At 30.7% G+C, this 17,588-nt stretch overlaps 2 protein-coding genes across 2 annotated transcripts in view; both read right to left on the bottom strand.

Moving 5' to 3' along the window:
• Positions 1 to 7,640: 7,640 nt before the first annotated feature.
• LOC115888671 (PHD and RING finger domain-containing protein 1-like) lies at positions 7,641 to 9,584 on the bottom strand. The gene is made up of 2 exons (XM_030908452.1): positions 9,218 to 9,584; positions 7,641 to 7,846 (listed from the first exon to the last, which is right to left on the bottom strand). The coding sequence occupies exons 1-2, from the start codon at positions 9,498 to 9,500 to the stop codon at positions 7,695 to 7,697; spliced, it is 435 nt and encodes a 144-aa protein (XP_030764312.1). The 5' UTR covers positions 9,501 to 9,584; the 3' UTR covers positions 7,641 to 7,694.
• Positions 9,585 to 11,493: 1,909 nt separating this feature from the next.
• LOC115888680 (putative fatty acyl-CoA reductase CG5065) overlaps positions 11,494 to 17,588 on the bottom strand; it is a 29,235-nt gene continuing 23,140 nt past the window's right edge. The window contains exon 11 of the mRNA XM_030908460.1: positions 11,494 to 11,701. Coding sequence (XP_030764320.1) covers positions 11,626 to 11,701 — 76 coding nt within the window. The 3' untranslated portion in view covers positions 11,494 to 11,625. The remainder of the gene's footprint in view (positions 11,702 to 17,588) is intronic.

A 17,588-nucleotide genomic window follows, 5' to 3' on the forward strand; every position in this document is an offset into this window, starting at 1 on the left:
TAACTCTTTTTACTTTCGTGAAATAGAAAAGGAAAATAATAAAACAAGTGACAGTTCTTCCTCTTCTTGCAAAAATCAACACGAAATTGCATAATTGTCAAAAGTAAAATTTCATCAGCTTTTGACATTTTTAAATACAGACTAATGCCGTCTCTAATAGAACAACCTCGGAGCGAGATTTATGACGTCACGCTAATTAGATACGGATTAATAAATATGTTGTAGAATACATAGAAAACATAATTGTTATTCCTCGTATTTTTGGTTTGTATTTTAAAAATGATATAGTTTACATGAAATATACATAATATACAGTTAATAAATATAATATATACCTATTTATAGTAATAAATAGGTATATTATATTTTGGCAAATGAACTATAAACCATACAAATGCAGCAAATGTTTTACAATATACAAATAATGAATAGGTACATAAGATAATGGGTAAAATGTAAAATATATTTTAAATTTTGGGGTTTGAAAATCGATCTAATTTAACAAAAAACATTCAATATATGTATACTAATAGTGATAAATAATAATTATTGTAAAATTTTTGATTTTCTTGGGATTTAGGTTCGGAAAAAACGCTGATTAAGTTTTCATTTGGGTTTTCATTATTTTTTTTTTTGGTTTAAAAAACACGTTTCGGCTAACATTATAGCCTTCATCAGTGTTGTGTCATATAAAAAAATAGTGTCGAATATAATCCAAAAATTTACATATAAAATATTCACACCACAAACCACATAATGTTTACTGCAATTAATAAACTAATATAAACTTGTCAAAAGCTGACCACATATTTCTTAAAATTATTATTCTTAACACTAAAACTATCTACATTGACTATGGAGTACGATTTCAGCCATATAAGGAATAATTATGTTAGCGTGACGTCATAAATCTCGCTCCGAGGCTGTTCTATTAGAGACGGCATTGCGTCAGCATGGCCGCAAGTTGCTAACCTAATAAAATTAACACTAGAAAATCCCGCGGGAACTGTCAAATTCAAAGTTATTCGTTTCACAGACTATAACAACGTCTAATATAGTTTATTAACATTTAATTAGTTATAATAACTTCTAAAACTGAAGCCTTCTATCAACTGATTATTTTCCATATTATTGATTTGCAATTTCTTGTTTTGAAAGTTATATTAATTATACAGGGTCCGGCAATAGTGCGTCGGGCATCTGTAGCTCATAGAATAAAAAAAACTTGGTAATTTTCTTTAAGCGTAAACTTAAAGTATGTACGAGGATGGTATTTCAGGAAGATAGTTCGCCTTCTACAGGATGGCTCAAAAAAGTGCGAGTGGAAGAAAGAAAAATTATTTTATATTTTACAAATTTTTACGTAGAAACACTCTGTATGATTTAAGATCAAGATATTTATAGCAGAATAAGTATAGACCATCTAAAGTAAACACCTAGTATAGATTTGATTTTAAGACAGGTTCTTGTATTTGTAATATTTTTTTTAGGAATGTTGAAAAATATATATTTTTTTTATTTATTAATATCTCTGAAATTATCGAAATATATTTACTCATATCTTGGGATTATGTAAAGTGATCAGAAAGGAAGCCAAAAATGCAATGATATACAGGGTGTTTCATTTAAAAAAAAATCATCCTGATCCACTCACACTTTTTTGAGCCAACTTATAGAAGTTAGAATAAAAAACTTGGAAATGTGCAAATATAAAGTATATACGAAGATATATTTCATGAAAATATTTAGCTAGAGATGCCCGACGCACTATTGCCGGACCCTGTATATGCAAATCACTGGGAATAATATTACAATAATCGTAAAAGTTAAATTAATTATTTCACAATCTAGAATATATTGATTTGGCATATTTATTTGTAATTTTATTTTGTAAAATATTTTGTTAATTAGTTTCGATTAGTGTTAAGTTTAGCCTACGTCAGGTTTAGTCTTGCCCAGACACTGTGGAACATTTTGAATTGACTCATTGTTTATTTATTTATACAGTATGTCTTTAACAAATTTTGAAAATTGCATGCTTTATTAAAAATTTTCTTGTTAAATTGGTTAAACCCGTTTATGCTTCTCCAAAAATCCTAAAAATCACAACGCGTTATGCTAATACCGTACGATCGAAAAAAAAACGGCGTCCAGTTGGCTTGGAAATGACGATCGATGACATTCCCTATATAATTTTACATACAAAACGACAGCGATCTTCATTTCATAGCCATCATCGCTGTTTTTCGTCTTCATTCTTTGATAGAAACACCTCATAATTTTTTTTTTCTTCATGTTTCACTGTACACATTTTCTAATCGCTAGAGGTCTTCTAGTCTTAAGTTGATTCAACTTTATTGAAACTCGAACATAATATAATAAACTAGTTCTACGAAATATATACCAATAAAGGGTTTTTTTTTGCTACTGTCTGTTCAGTGATTGTTCAACGTTACGTCATCATTATTTGTCAATTATGCGTTTTAGAGTGTGTCTGAGATCAGTTCATATGGCTTAGAAATTTTTAAGTACGTTCCGAAATTATGAATTGAGTGAGTTCCGCTTTTATTAAATTTATATAGGAATATTAGGAATTAATTAATTATCTATTTTGAAAATAAACTTGAGATTCTGTACAATAAAATACACTTTAATACTCTAGAAGTTCAAGATGTCTAAAATAATTAAATATACTGGTATTTCTTAAACTGTCTAAAAAACGCCTATTTTCAAAGCATCAGCAACAGGGTGTATTATTTAAAAAGTCAATTAAATTGTGTTTACTTACTGTATATACGGCATCCACGGGCAAAAGAGTTTTACCAGAGTCTCTTTTTTAGCGTAGAGTAAGTAATAAACGTATTTATATTTTTAACTGATAAAAAAATTGAATTCCAAATTAAAAATTGACAAAGCTATCAAATTTTAATTGTGACTTTGATCGATGTCCGCCAATAAAATATAACCTCAATCAAATGACAATGACAATTATCCTTCAATTTATTATGAAACGCAAATTTTGACAGCGAGCAATGTCCGTCAATAAAGTTATAACCCTATATCAATTAATAACTTTGAATAAAACGATTCAGGAAGGAGTATAAGCTACACGCATACTGGTGCGATCACGGTCGCGATCACGATCACGATCAGGGCAGCGATAACATATATTTTACTTATTTGGGACACTCTGTATCTTAAAAAAACATTATTTTTAAATTGTACCTCTAATAGTCCTTCAACGAACCCAAAACTTACAATTTGTGAAAATCTAATCGTTTAGCTACAATACTCCGTGTCGTATGTGGTGAACAACCCTGTAAATATACATACGTGTAGTAAACCGATCATTTATGAAATTCACTTAAAATTAACTAATTGTGTATTTTTTCTTGCACTTTTGCTTTTATTTACTACTTGTCAAAGAATTTAGATACGTCAATTTCACTTAACCTGCTTCAGTAGCGTCTCAGATGTTTGTGATATTATATAATACTATAACTCATCTATTTTTATTACAATTATATATTTTTATAACAATTTTAAATACTACCAACGTTTATTGACAACTTTGAATAAGAAGACTAAGGAAGGAGCATAATGCTATCCATGTATTCATGCATGGTGGGCGGAAAAGCCACCATAAAAGCTCTCTAGGGTGGGGATCCTTGACAGTTCTGTTTGACTATTCATTTGACACATTTGAATTTGATTTGAAATTTTGTGGATTTGTCATTCTTTACGGAGCTTATTTTATGTTATTTATTATTTATTCTACTACTGATAGTTGTATAAAGGTAGTAAATCTAGATGGAAATTGTGGCAGAACTTAAATTAACAGTGACACTATCGCGATTTATCGAAAAATACTCTAAAATAGTTGGTTTTGTAGCGTGCGGTAGATCTCGGCAAAAATTGAGTGAAATAATGGAACAACTTTTCGCTAGTAAGTGACTATATAATATACATACGTGTAGTAAACCGATTATTTATGAAATTTACTTAAATTAACTAAATTATATATTTTTCTTACATTTTTAGCTTTTATTTATTACTTGTCAAAGATTAGATGTCAAAGAATTTAGATACGTTAATTTGACTTACCTGCTTCAGTAGCGTATCGGATGTTTGTGTTAATAAATACTTATTATAACTTATCTATTTTTATTAGAATTATATATTTTTATAACAATTTTAATAACTACCAACATTTATTCACAACGTAAAATAAAACAACAAATTATTGAGTCTACCCCACGTCTACCCTACATCATAGTTTTACATTTTTTTAAATAAAATTAGAACGACACTGATAAACCGGAATTTAAGTCGGCCATATTTGAGGCCCATCGCGGTGTACCTAAGATTTTTGATATGCTCCTTCCTTAGTCTTCTTATTCAAAGATTGACAACGTAAAATAAATTGAGTCTACCCTACGTCACATTTTTACATGTTTTGAATAAAATTAGAACGACACTGATAAACCGGAAATTTAAGTCGGCCATTTTTGGTCCCCATTGCGCATAAGTTTTTTTTATATGCTTCCTTAATCTTTTTATTCAAACCGTTAAGTTGAAGGATCGCTGAACAAAAATTAAATAAAATATTCTAGTCTAAAGAACATTATACGATGCTAAATGGGTGTAACTTCTGGACAGTATTGCCAACTTGCAGAATAACTTTTGTGTAAAATACTTACTATGTTACATTCCATTTCTTAAATTTTATTTATGTTTATTTCATTGCATACATAATTATGAATATTTTTTGCCAGACAATTCGAATCTTATATTAGTAATTTTATTTTACAATAGTACCCAGCGGCTGCTTCTCCAAATATTAATTTATTTTTGATAAACATATATTTTGTAATTATTTTTACAGTACTAATTGTGATTGTTACAAAATGAAAGGGCGATATATAAATGATTTGACGCAAAACATTGCTCAAAATGTGAACGACATCTTGAAGGTTTTGTGCCATAACTATTTATATATCCTTGTTCATTTTTTTTCATATTTATTTTGTAAAAAGAGATAGATCAGTATTATTACTATTGAATAAATAAAAGGACATTTTTTTTCTGCAGCCTAAAATTAGTCTCTCTTACTTATAGTATGTAGATGATATTTTTAATTTAGTCTTATAATTTATATATCTATATAGAGCGGGTAAAATACTAAAAATTTGTATATTTTGGCTAATATCTAAGTTAATGACTATTGAAGTTAGGAATGAAACAATCTGTATAAATATGTAAGTTTAAGTATACTGAAAAAATAAAACGTATTATAAAAATTGTATCATTTGTGTTATTCATATGATCACATATAGTCCAGGGCAATTAAGGTGCCTTGTGAAACAAAATTCCCTAAAGCTGAATTTTCGTAGGTATAAGCGATACCAATTAAACTTTTAGTGACGTCATCGAGGGCGCGATTTTTAAATTCAACCTTCCACATGTATTTATTTATTTCCTCACATTGTCGTTCGTTTTAACGGTTTAGTTTTGTATTACGAGTTTTTGGTTTAAACGAGTTGTGTTGTGATACTTTAAGCTTAAACATTTTTACTGGCAGACTTTGCAGTTGAACATATTGTTCTTTTTAGAATCTCTTTTCGTGCGAAGTGTTAAGTGCGTACAAGATAGTTTAATAGCCATTGCGAAAATACTATCGGAACCTTATTAGAATATTTTGAACGGAAAAGCGGCAGTAAAGATGTCCCTTAAGTGCTGTTAAGGAGATGGGGCTTGTTGATGTAAATAATAACTGTTTATATTTATAATTAATTTATTTTTGTTTCCTAATATATTTTGATTAAAAAACAATATGCAAAGTGGGCATCGCTGTGCCGGTCAAATTTAATCACGTGACTTAGTTTAATTCGTATGAACCACCACCCCCTCCACTAAAGGCCATGCAACCTTTTCCAATATGGCGGAGATAGAAGTGCTTTATTTGGCGTGTATTTTAAACGCTGTTTTATGTATATTCCAAAAAGACATTTTTCACACAAATGTCAGGTTAGATAATAATAATAATAGTAATATTTTACTGTTTTTTTAATATACAGGGAGTCTAAAATTTCCCACATAAGTATGGAATTTTTTGTATTATTACTTTTATGAAAACATCAGTTGGATACTTTTTATAAAAAGATCTGCTCAGAAAATAGGTAGTGTTAATATATTCAAACTTGAGGTAGCATATATAGGGTGTTCAAAATCATCGGAAAAAGAATTACCAGAAATATATGACAGAAAATAGCAATATAAACTAAATATTCAATTGCAACCACTTACCTACCATAGTTAAGAATTTACTGAACGTTTGATAAATATATACTATTATGGACAGTATAGGAAGTTACTTGTCTTAGTAAAAGCCTTGGTAAATGCCCTTGGAATCATAAACTACACTGGCTTGGATAAAAAATATGGAATATTTTTTCTATGTTTTGCAGCGTTACACAAATGGGAATAAATTTAAACTATAATAGGTGAGGATAACTAAAAAATATAAAATGTGTTTCAAGATTTTATATAGAAAAAAAAAACTAAATACTTTTTTGGGGGTTCGTAAGTATCTAAAAGTTACGCTTAGCTTAGTTTTCTTTACATAGGGCATTGTCTTTGTGGTAAAGACGTCATTACTGTTTTTGCATAGTTCTTCAATAAAATATTAGATATTCTGAACAAGATGGATTTAATAATAAATTCTGATATATGTAAGGGGCAATTTTGGCTTAAAAAGACTTACATCCAGGCCATATATTTTCAAACGTCAATGTTGTCGATATCTTTCTGTGATCTTTTTGATGTAAAAAGCTTGATTCTTCCAATATTTTACTTATAGTGAGGTAAGTGTAAGCACTGTAAGCAGTAGCCACAACTACATCCTCACTAGAGTAACAGGCTTTGGCCTTTGGCCTTTTTGAGGCATATTTAATGCACTTCTTACCCGAGAACTACTAGTAGGAGTGAAATTATCTCTTTTAATAGCTGTCAACCATTTTTTACGAAGCTCGTCATTTTTGGGGAATATAAAAGCAGAAACCTTGGGACCCCCTCTATAATTCCCGTGACAATTTGGAACAGAGCATGTAAAACGTATGTATATAAACGGCATGCTACAATAAAATGTTAACCCTTTAATACCTATCTTTTGATTATTGTAAGTAACCATTCTAAAGTACTATGCAGACTGGCGGTGAAGGCTGTTTACTCATGTAGGTGTAATATCTTGATAAATACTTCTAGTTCTTACCTTAAAATAATTAATAATACAAGAGTACAAGCACAAAAGTTTGAAGTTCCCTATGTGGAATGTCTGGTTTGGATTTTTATTACACTCTTATTTTATCACAATTTTCTGATCACACCATGCACTGAACACTAAGAACTAAACAAACGTGTTGCAGAAGCACAACAAACTAGAGATAATTAATTATTTCTGGTATGCAATCGGAACGAGAAACCACTACCGGCTTTTCAGGTTAAAGGTAAACAATTTAAAAATGCACTGCCTTCGCCGCCATATTTGCCTTGAGCATATCATGTTGAAAGGCCTTAACTGTAGGGGGTGGTGTATGAACTATATAAATAATAATATAATAAAAATAATACAATTTTGGAGATAATTTTATATTTTTATTTCCTTGTGTCCTAATACGAATATTATACAAAATTTATCAATGTGTCGCCACGAACAGATTGCCTACTAAATTCACTAACGCCCTGGAAATCATTTCCACAAACGCCGTGTATCTGGAATCCTCCGTGGCACCTGCCTTCTTACTTATGGGAAGCTGTCTCACTCTTCGTCTTGTATATCGGCTTCTGACTATAATACAGTTTAATATACAGGGTGAGTCTTAAATAAGTGCAAATATTTTCAGAGCGTGTAGATCTCGATAAAAGAAACATACAGTAATCGCAAAACAATTTCCGATGCACGTGATCAACTTCGAGCGACAAGCGATGGCGACAGCGCTGCCAGATTGTGATGGATTTATGAGATGAATCCTAATTTAAAATAATTGACAAACAATATACTTATATCATTTTTTTTAACATTTTTAAGTACGTTTTATTTTTAATTGAATAACTAATATTTTAATAATTAATTGATTTATTTGCTTTATAGCTTATTTTACTTATTACATATTGGTAAAAACTAGTCCATTATGAAGATTATTATGGGTTATTTATTTATTGATGTACATCTTACAACGCCATAAGTGGTAATAACAAGAGGGTGTTATTAATGCACAAACTAATAATAACAGAATTTAATAAAATCTAACGTAGATATAACTTTGAAAGTGGTATAATATGGGCTTATTAGTCAAATTTCTCTGACTACAGTCAAGAGTATAATAAAGGACCTTTATTGTTACATTCTCTTTCAAAATAGTTTATCAGGAAAGCTACAAGCTCTTTGCTTCAACTATTTAAATGTTTCGGCATGTTTTCAACACATAATTTCAAGAAATGTAATACAAAAACTCGAAAATTTAGTTCTTAAAATAACTCTTTGTGCTTAAAAGTACAATTCTTAAATAAGGACTATGAAAATAGGCAAAAAACGAGAATTACTCACAAAGATTCAACAACAACACGATATTATAGAAACTAGATTGACATTAGGATAAATTGTCAAATAATAAACGAAAACGTTGCTGAACACGGCGCAGTGTGACCAACATAGCGATAATAAAATTCGGTTAAAACTAATTTTGGCAGCTTTAATCTAAATAAAATATCTGTTACAATCATTTGCTCTATAAAGTAAAATAAATAGCTGCTTGGAGTGCTCGGTAGTAGTGTTGCACACGACAAGAATTCTCGTCTTGAAAATCAATTTCTTGTCTTGTCTTGAAATTCAAGTCTTGGTCTTGAAAGACTTTTTCAAGACTCTTGTGCAACACTACTCGGTATTTATCTTAAATTATACAGCTTATAGACTTTAGTGTCAATGTCGATATGATTGATGACGTGCATCGGAAAATGTTTTGCGATTACTGTATTTTCTCTGTGCCGTTTTTCAAATAAGTCCAAAATAACGAGTAAATGATTTTTGCTAATATTTTGAGATCCACTGAATGGGAACCACTTGAGAACCACTTTTGTGGGTTTCCTTTCTTATACATTTCTACTACCAAAACATAAGCTAGCACGAAAACTCAATACATTCTTTATAAGATTTACTTACCTATAATCGAGCTGTATTTTTTTCTACAAACCGGACAAGTATTCTTCTTCCTCGACCACTTTCTGATACAGTAAAGACAGAAACGATGCCTGCAATTTTTCGGTATCCCCAACAGCCTTTTGTGAACGGAGCTCAAACATATGGGGCAAGTTTCATTCGAACTAGTCGTTAAGTTAGCTGAAGTTTCGCTAGTTTTCGATACTTCCAAGTCAACTTTTCCCCGTTTTTTATCCGATTCATTTCTGTCTTCGTTACTTTTCCGCTTCCTGTTTGGTTCGTCCATGATCTATTAACAATTTAGCGAAACAAATATAAGATCGAGAACATGAATCGATCATGAGAAGTTCAAACTGTCAACGCTGACAGTTATCACGAATAAATTATGTCAATATTTAGTTAATTTGCAGGTAAATAACTTCAAACGTTTGGGGTTCAACACCAGTAAAGAAAAGATTGTTATACAAGGTGTCCTAGAAATAAGTGCAAGTATTTTAAGAGGTGGTAGATCTCGAAATAAACATATTTTCTCTTTATCGTTTTTCACATACATAAGTCCAAAATAACGGAGTTATTTTACTTCGAAAATTTCCAAAAAAAAAAAAAATTCCTAAAATTTTGAGAACCAACTTGTAATATTAATTTTATTTTAACTATAAAAACTAAAAAAAAAATCCTAAAAGTTTAGTTTTTGATAAAAATTGAGCTCCAGACACCGACATTAGTTTTCGTCTATCTCCTATACCGGGTGCGTCTCAAAAGTGGCTTACCCCTATAACTTTTTTATTTTTTCAGATAAAAAAACGAGATTTGGTATCTTCGTATATGACATAAATTAGGATTGATTGACGTATTCAATTGTTTTCGGTCACTTCCTGTTTCACCGGAAATGAGTACAACTTTTGATTTTTAAATGGCACCCTCGGTATTTTTTTACTTTATTCGATAGAAAATAACACTCTAAATAGAATGACATTTCATATGTCAACTTTTGACATTTTCGCATATGGTTTATTTGAAATTATCTATAACTTGCGGTTCGTAACCAAAATTTGACTCGAAATACCAAGTGTGTGGTACCAAATTATTCGTAAAAAAATGCCTTTTCCAAATATCCTAATGAACCACCCTCGTTCCATTTGAAAAAAAAAATGAGATATGATTAAAAATACTATTTGAGTATTTTCTAACTGGCCAGGATGAGACACTAAAAACATTAGACGATCAAATCTATTTTTCCAAGTGCTCCTTCGTGGCACTCTAGATTGAATTTTAAAATTCAATTTTGTTTTAAGCGAGAATGTCAAAAGTTGACATATGATATGTCATTCTATTCAGAATGTCATTTTCTATCGTATAAAGTAAAGAACAACCGAGGTTGCTATTTAAAAATCAAAAGTTGTAGTAATTTCCGGTGAAACAGGAAGTGACCGAAAACAATTGAATATGTCAATCAATCCTAATTTATGTCATATACTAACATACCAAATCTCGTTTATTTATCTGAAAAAATAAAAAAGTTATAAGGGTGACCCACTTTTGAGACGCACCCGGTAGAAAAGGGTGTTTCCCTTTAAAAGCGTTCAATTTGACCCACCCTGTACACTATAGTTGAGCTTTATTTTTTAAGCAGACTAACATAGTTTACAGTACGTCTGCTGGATCTGTGTCTATGAAAGGAATGCGGACAAAAAACATTTAAATAAAGAGCAATATATTTTATACGTCGACTTGACGAGTACGTCACCCCAAATCGCTCCGCCCACTCATTTTATTGGCTACTTGCAAATTTGTCGAATTTTTATTGATGGGACGCGTCGTCTAATTTTTTACGAAAAACATCGAGAGAATATCGTTTCCCCTCTCACGGATACCCCGTAGCTATAGAACGGACAGACGTACTGTAAAGTAGCCACACCTAAAGAAGGTGCCACGTTGTCAACGATATCAATCCGTATCAATCGTACCAAAATTTATGACACGAATGTGACGAGGTGGTCTGGTGTTTCCCCATTTTCCCCACAGATTATGCATTCTCCATTATTTCTTAGCTTTATTCTACTGAGGTATTCATTGAGGAGACAGTGTCCAACTAAAAACCCCGAGACAATCCGAAGATTGTTCTTACTTAAATCAAAGAAAATCTTTTTAAGATTATTGACAGGTCAGGCTTCTTCTTTATATGCGGCTACTCTATAATAGAGATACCATAGAAAATTAAACACGGTTTTAAAAAATATATAATAATTATAATATTTAGATAATATTGCAATCCCACAATTACACTATCTGTCAGTAAAACAGTTAAAAATATACATAAAAAATATAAATTACATATACCTATGTAATTTTCAAGTATTTGAAATAAATAAATAATAGTAAGTACATAAAAATGGTTGTATAAAATCGATTTAAAAATATAATCCTATCACTTTATAAACTACGTATAATAATACCATTTGTAGTATCTTCTGGAACCAAAATAATCTGAAAAATATAATATAAAAAAATATTAAGTATGTTATCAAATTTCAGTGTAATTGTTAATAAAAAAAATCAAAAGAGATATATAGGAGAGTTCATTTAAATAACAACTTTTACATAAGTATAGGGTGGCGCCCCTCATACGCCGCGGAAGTTCCAAGGAGAACGGTAGTTTATATGGAAATTAAATTTGGGCAGCATAATAATATGTAGGTTAACAGAAAGCATTTTACAAAAATATATATACAGGGTTGTTCACCACATACGACACGGAGTATTGTAGCTAAACGATTAGATTTTTACGAATTGTAAGTTTTGGGTTCGTTGAAGGACTATTAGAGCTACAATTTAAAAATATTTTTACAAGATAGAGAGTGTCCCAAATAAATAAAAAATATCAAAGTTGTATTTTTTTAAATGGAACACCTTGTATATTATTACATTTTTAATTTCTACGATTAAAATAAAGGTAATTTTGATTAAGGTTTATCACACTTAAACCTTACTGTTTTTGAAATATTTTGGTTTTTGTCAAAATACAGTAATAATTTTAATGCTTCATTTCTCTAAGCGTATTTAAGTTTTTAAAACCAAATATTGTACTCCAGTATTTATATTTACTGAATTTTGTCTTGCAATAATAAAAATTATACTACCTTATACAGAGTGTCTAAAAATTTATTTTAAATAATTACTAGCTTTAAACGGCAATAACTTGTTTAATTTAAATGGAGCACCCTGTATATTTCATGAGAATCAGATGCATAATTTAATTGTCTATCAAATTGTATTACGCCATTTTTACCTATCTCTTCAAGTTTCAATAGAAAATGCATTTTGTTGTAATTTAGAACTCATTTATCAATATACCCATGGAATACTGACATTTTAGCTTATTTTTAAAGATGTATCAAATTTTTAAAGAGTACAGATACTAATATTGTCGATATAATTCGTTTATTTCATTAAAAAATAAAAAAAACTGTTTAAATATTTGTTAAAGAGGACCATTTAATATGATTCCAGTATTCAAACTACATTAATTGACTGTTTGCGTTGACTAATAATAATTGCTCCAAATACTAAAAAACTGAATTTTGTATGTGTATTAGACAGTATGGTAATTTTTTCACAAATGCTTATTTATAACAACAGAGACGTTCATTTTCATAACTTATTATTATAATCATTTCTGATTCAAATTCACATTTATTCAGAATAATTTATTAACGAACACAATTAAGTATGTAATTAATCAGTATTTGGGCGGAAATAATGGTGATATATTTAATTAATGGTATACTCTTCTATAAAGATTTAAATAGTTTTCTTCTTGCATACAAATGGGCTGGTAATATTATCGTTTTGCTAAAAACGATAATATTACTAGCCTGTAAGTTTTGTACATATGTTGCTTTAAAAACAATCTAAAATGTCAATATTCCATAGGTATATTGATAAATGAGGTCTAAATTATAAGAAAATGCAAAACTTGAAGGGATAGGTAAGAAATGGTATAACACAATTTGATAGACAATTAAATTGTGCATCTGATTCTCCTAAAATATACAGGGCGTTCTATTTAAATTAAACAAGTTATTGCCGTTTAAAGCTAGAAATTATATAAAATAAATTTTTAGACACTCTGTATGAGGTAGTATTATTTTTATTATTGCAACGTAATAACTGATCAATAAATAAATTTCAGTAAATATTTAGTATTAAAAACTTTGATACCCTTGGAGAAATGAAGCCTTAAAATTTTTGTTGCAATTTCACAAAATTGAAAATATTTCAAAAACGGTAAGGTTTAAATGTAATAAACCTTAATCAAATTTACCTTTATTTTAATCGTAGAAACTAAAAATGTAATAATATACAGGGTGTTCCATTTAAAAAAATACAACTTTGATATTTTTTATTTATTTTGGACACTCTGTATCTGGTAAAAATATTTTTAAATTGTAGCTCTAATAGTCCTTCAACGAACCCAAAACTTACAATTTGTAAAAATCTAATCGTTTAGCTACAATACTCCGAGTCGTATGTGGTGAACAACCCTGTAGAATTATACAGGATATACCAAAAAAGATTGTATTTTTTCTAATGAACACCCTATATATTAATTGATTTTCGGATTCTAGGAAAAAAATAAAGGGGAGTTTTATTAAAGAAGCATATACCTGAAATCTAAGGATTTTGACATATTTCAGATTTGGTGAAAATGAAGAGTAAATTTTAAATTTCGATAACAGCTACCTAAATTTTGGTTGACCTTCTATAGCCTGATATTTAATTACAGTAACCATTGTATGTTAAACCAAATTGAAATTTGACCCGAAAAGTTATACAGGGTGAGACGAAATTAATATGGAACATTAGTCACTTTTAAAAGCAAGTTACTCCTTTATTTTAAATGACACATCCAGTATATTATTCCGTTGTTCAATGGGGAATTTATACAGGGTGTTTCAAAACAAATGCGAAAAACTTCAGGGGGTGATTCCTTGTTCAAAATAAAGGGTAGCTTGCTTCATAAACGTTGGGTCAAAAGTCAACCATTAGGGAGATATCGCGGTACAAAGATGGCGGAAAAATAATGTTCTTATTTTTTATCTTGAAAACGAAAGAGACTAATGAAATTTTATGGAAGTCAGCATTGTTATGAAAACACACTTTCCTGGTAATTTTTTCACTTTTTAAAATGAGTGGAAGGAGTTGAAATAAACTACCCCTATCATTCTTGTTAACGAAATTTAAAGAAAAATCTTATCAAACACATGCAAAAAAATTAATTTGGATAGTTTAGTTTGTTTAGAAACTTTTTTATCTCTTGTATTTTTTTTATAAAACTCACCGATTTGAAATTAAAAAATTAAATGTAAAGTATTACATGTCAGGACTAAAAATATTTTTAATATTAATCTAGTGATAATAATGATAATAATAATAATCTAGATAATATTATTAATTATTACAGTACAGTATATATATTAACGTATTGCAGTAGGGTAATGTCAAATAAAACAATATTAGAAACATCCTAAAAAGTGACAGCGGCCGACTAGATTTTTTTCTAAAAAAATTACAGCTGCCCACTAGATTCTTTATCTAAAAATGTTTTTTGTCCTGACATGTAATGCTTTACATTTTATTTTTTAATTTCAAATCGGTGAGTTTTATCAAAAAAACACAAGAGATAAAAAAGTTTCTAAATAAACTAAACTATCAAAATTAATTTTTTTGCATGTGTTTCATAAGATTTTTCTTTAAATTTCATTAACAGGAATGATAGGGGTAGTTTATTTCAACCCCTTCCACTCATTTTAAAAAAGTGAAAAAATTACCAGAAAGTGTGTTTTCATAACAGTAATGATTCCGTAAAATTTCATTATTCTATCTCTTATCGTTTTCAAGATAAAAAATAAAAACATTATTTTTCCGCCATCTTTGTACCGCGATATCTCCCTAATGGTTGACTTTTGACCCAACGTTTATAAAGCAAACTACCCTTTATTTTGAACAAGGAATCACCCCCTGAAGTTTTTCGCATTTGTTTTGAAACACCCTGTATATCTTCAAAATATTATTAAGGTTGCTTACCTCTCAGACAAAGATTTTCCTATATATTTTAATTTTTACGATTTTGCTTCAGTAGACCTTTATTATTTGAAAAAGTCTAGGGTGGCTGTGATATACCTTTTGTTAATTTAACAAAAATTAAAGATCGTAGAGTAAAATACTCAACGCTAATAAAAAGATACACGTTTAAAACATATTTTAATTATTACACAATTAAAACTAGAAATAAACCTATAATTATGTCACAAAAATTAGCTAAATGAAATCAAGTGCTCAAAATGCTTCCTTTCTTATTAACTGCATAAAATGATCGTCTTTTCAAAAGGATCTTTTCATTTTAAAAAACATAATATGTGGAGTTTCACCTCGAAAAGCAGCTACAACCACTTCTCTCATGTTGTCGACAATAGTTGGTCGAGTTTTTTGAACACTGTCTTTAACATATCCATGAATAATGGATATGAATGCACACTGCATTCGCCAACTAATAGAATCATATCAATTCTTTCTGATGTAGGATAAGTTTGCATTGTCGGCATATTTCTGAGAATTTTTTTGTTTTAACTGACACAAAATGATAACTAGTTGTTAAAGTTGGACTAATTAGACAGCTGTTGAAGTAACGTCAGATATGGCTCTCTAAGGTTCTCATGATATGCAGAAGACTGGCGGGAAATAAGTCTAGCATTTTGCGCTGGATGTAAGTATACCATGATAGTAAGACCCATGATTACTTATGGAGCAGTTGCTTGGTATACAAAACTAGAGCAACGTACAGCAAGGCAAAACCTGTGCAAAGTACAGAGACTGGCATGTATCTGCATCACAGGTGCTATGAGAACATGTCCAACAGCAGCAATGGAGGTCATTCTAGACCTAACACCACTGCACATTGTCGTCGGTAGTTATGCCAATGCGACAATGATTAGAATGGTTACTGACGGAGACAGTACTGGGAGAATTTTCAGGTCAGGGGCTTGGAACACCCTCAAAAAGAAAATTCCACTTCTCCAACTTCCAGTGGATGACATACCAAGAATTTACAACTTTGAGAAACACCTCACTGTAGTATTGAGTAATAAAAAGGATTGGAAGAAAGAGACGCTTACTCAGCATATAAAAGACCATATCATCATGTGTTATACGGATGCTTCCAAAACCAAAGCAGGGACAGGGATAGGAGTATTTGGGCCGAAAACTGAATACTCCGAACCAATGGGCACCTACCCCAGTATCCTTCAGGCAGAAATTTGCGCTATCGAAAGATGCGTACAATTTATCTTAGATAGGAACTATCGAAAACAGGAAATTGCCATCCTATCCGATAGTCAAGCAGCACTTAACGCGATCAACTCCATCAATTCGAAGTTGGTCAAAGAATGCCTGGAGAAGCTCAACAAATTAGGCAAAGAAAATAAAGTCCTCCTACTCTGGGTGCCTGCTCACCAAGGGATAGAAGGCAATGAAAAAGCAAATGATCTAGCTAGAAAAGGAGCGAACACTCCACTAACTGGACCAGAACCGTTCTGTTTTCCAAACGGGAACCAACTGAAAGCGGAACTGAAGAATCTGGAAGACTCCATCCGTAACTTGGAATGGGTGTCCTCCAACGGTCTAAGACACTCGAAAAAGTTCCTTAGAACTTATGACCGAGAAAAATCAAAGGTTTTCCTTGATTTAAGTAAAAACAATCTTCGGATTGTCACGGGGTTTCTAACAGGACACTGTCTCCTCAACGAACACCTCAGTACGCTGAAACTGAGAAACAACAGCGAATGCAGATTTTGTGGGGAAAATGGAGAAACACCAGAACACCTTATCACTGAGTGCGCCGAGACGACGACCATTCGTGCCATGAACCTTGGTACGTCTGATGTCGAGGATGGAGAGCTGGCCTCTGTGGAGCCGTCTCAGATACTGGCTTTTCTTAAAGCCCTGAGACTGTATGATGATCTATAACTCGTTATAACTCAAGAAAGGGGAACACACAATAGATCTATAAGGTCGCGGTGATTAACTCCCCTCCTAAACATTCTACATTCTACAACGTCAGATATATCACAGCCACCTAGATTTTATCAAGTAATAAAAATCTACTCAGAACAAATCATGTAAATGAAAAATGAAAATATCTAGGAAAATCTTTGTTTGAGGGGTAGGCAACCTTAATAGTATTTTGAAGAGACATGAACTCTCCATTGAATATCGGAATAATATACTGGATGTTCCATTTAAAATAAACGAGTAACATGCTTTTAAAGGTGACCAATGTTCAATATTAATTTTGTCTCACCCTGTATAACTTTTT

Source organism: Sitophilus oryzae, unplaced genomic scaffold (genome assembly GCF_002938485.1).
Source record: "Sitophilus oryzae breed Bouriz unplaced genomic scaffold, Soryzae_2.0 scaffold_806_pilon_pilon, whole genome shotgun sequence".
In the NCBI taxonomy this organism is placed as follows: domain Eukaryota; kingdom Metazoa; phylum Arthropoda; class Insecta; order Coleoptera; family Curculionidae; genus Sitophilus; species Sitophilus oryzae.

Coding starts and splice junctions, on each gene's coding strand:
- LOC115888671 (XM_030908452.1), bottom strand. CDS start 9,500: ATGGACGAACCAAACAGGAAGCGGAAAAGTAACGAAGACAGAAATGAA. Junction 7,847..9,217: donor AAAATACAGCTCGATTATAG/GTAAGTAAATCT, acceptor ACTGTATTATAG/TCAGAAGCCGATATACAAGA.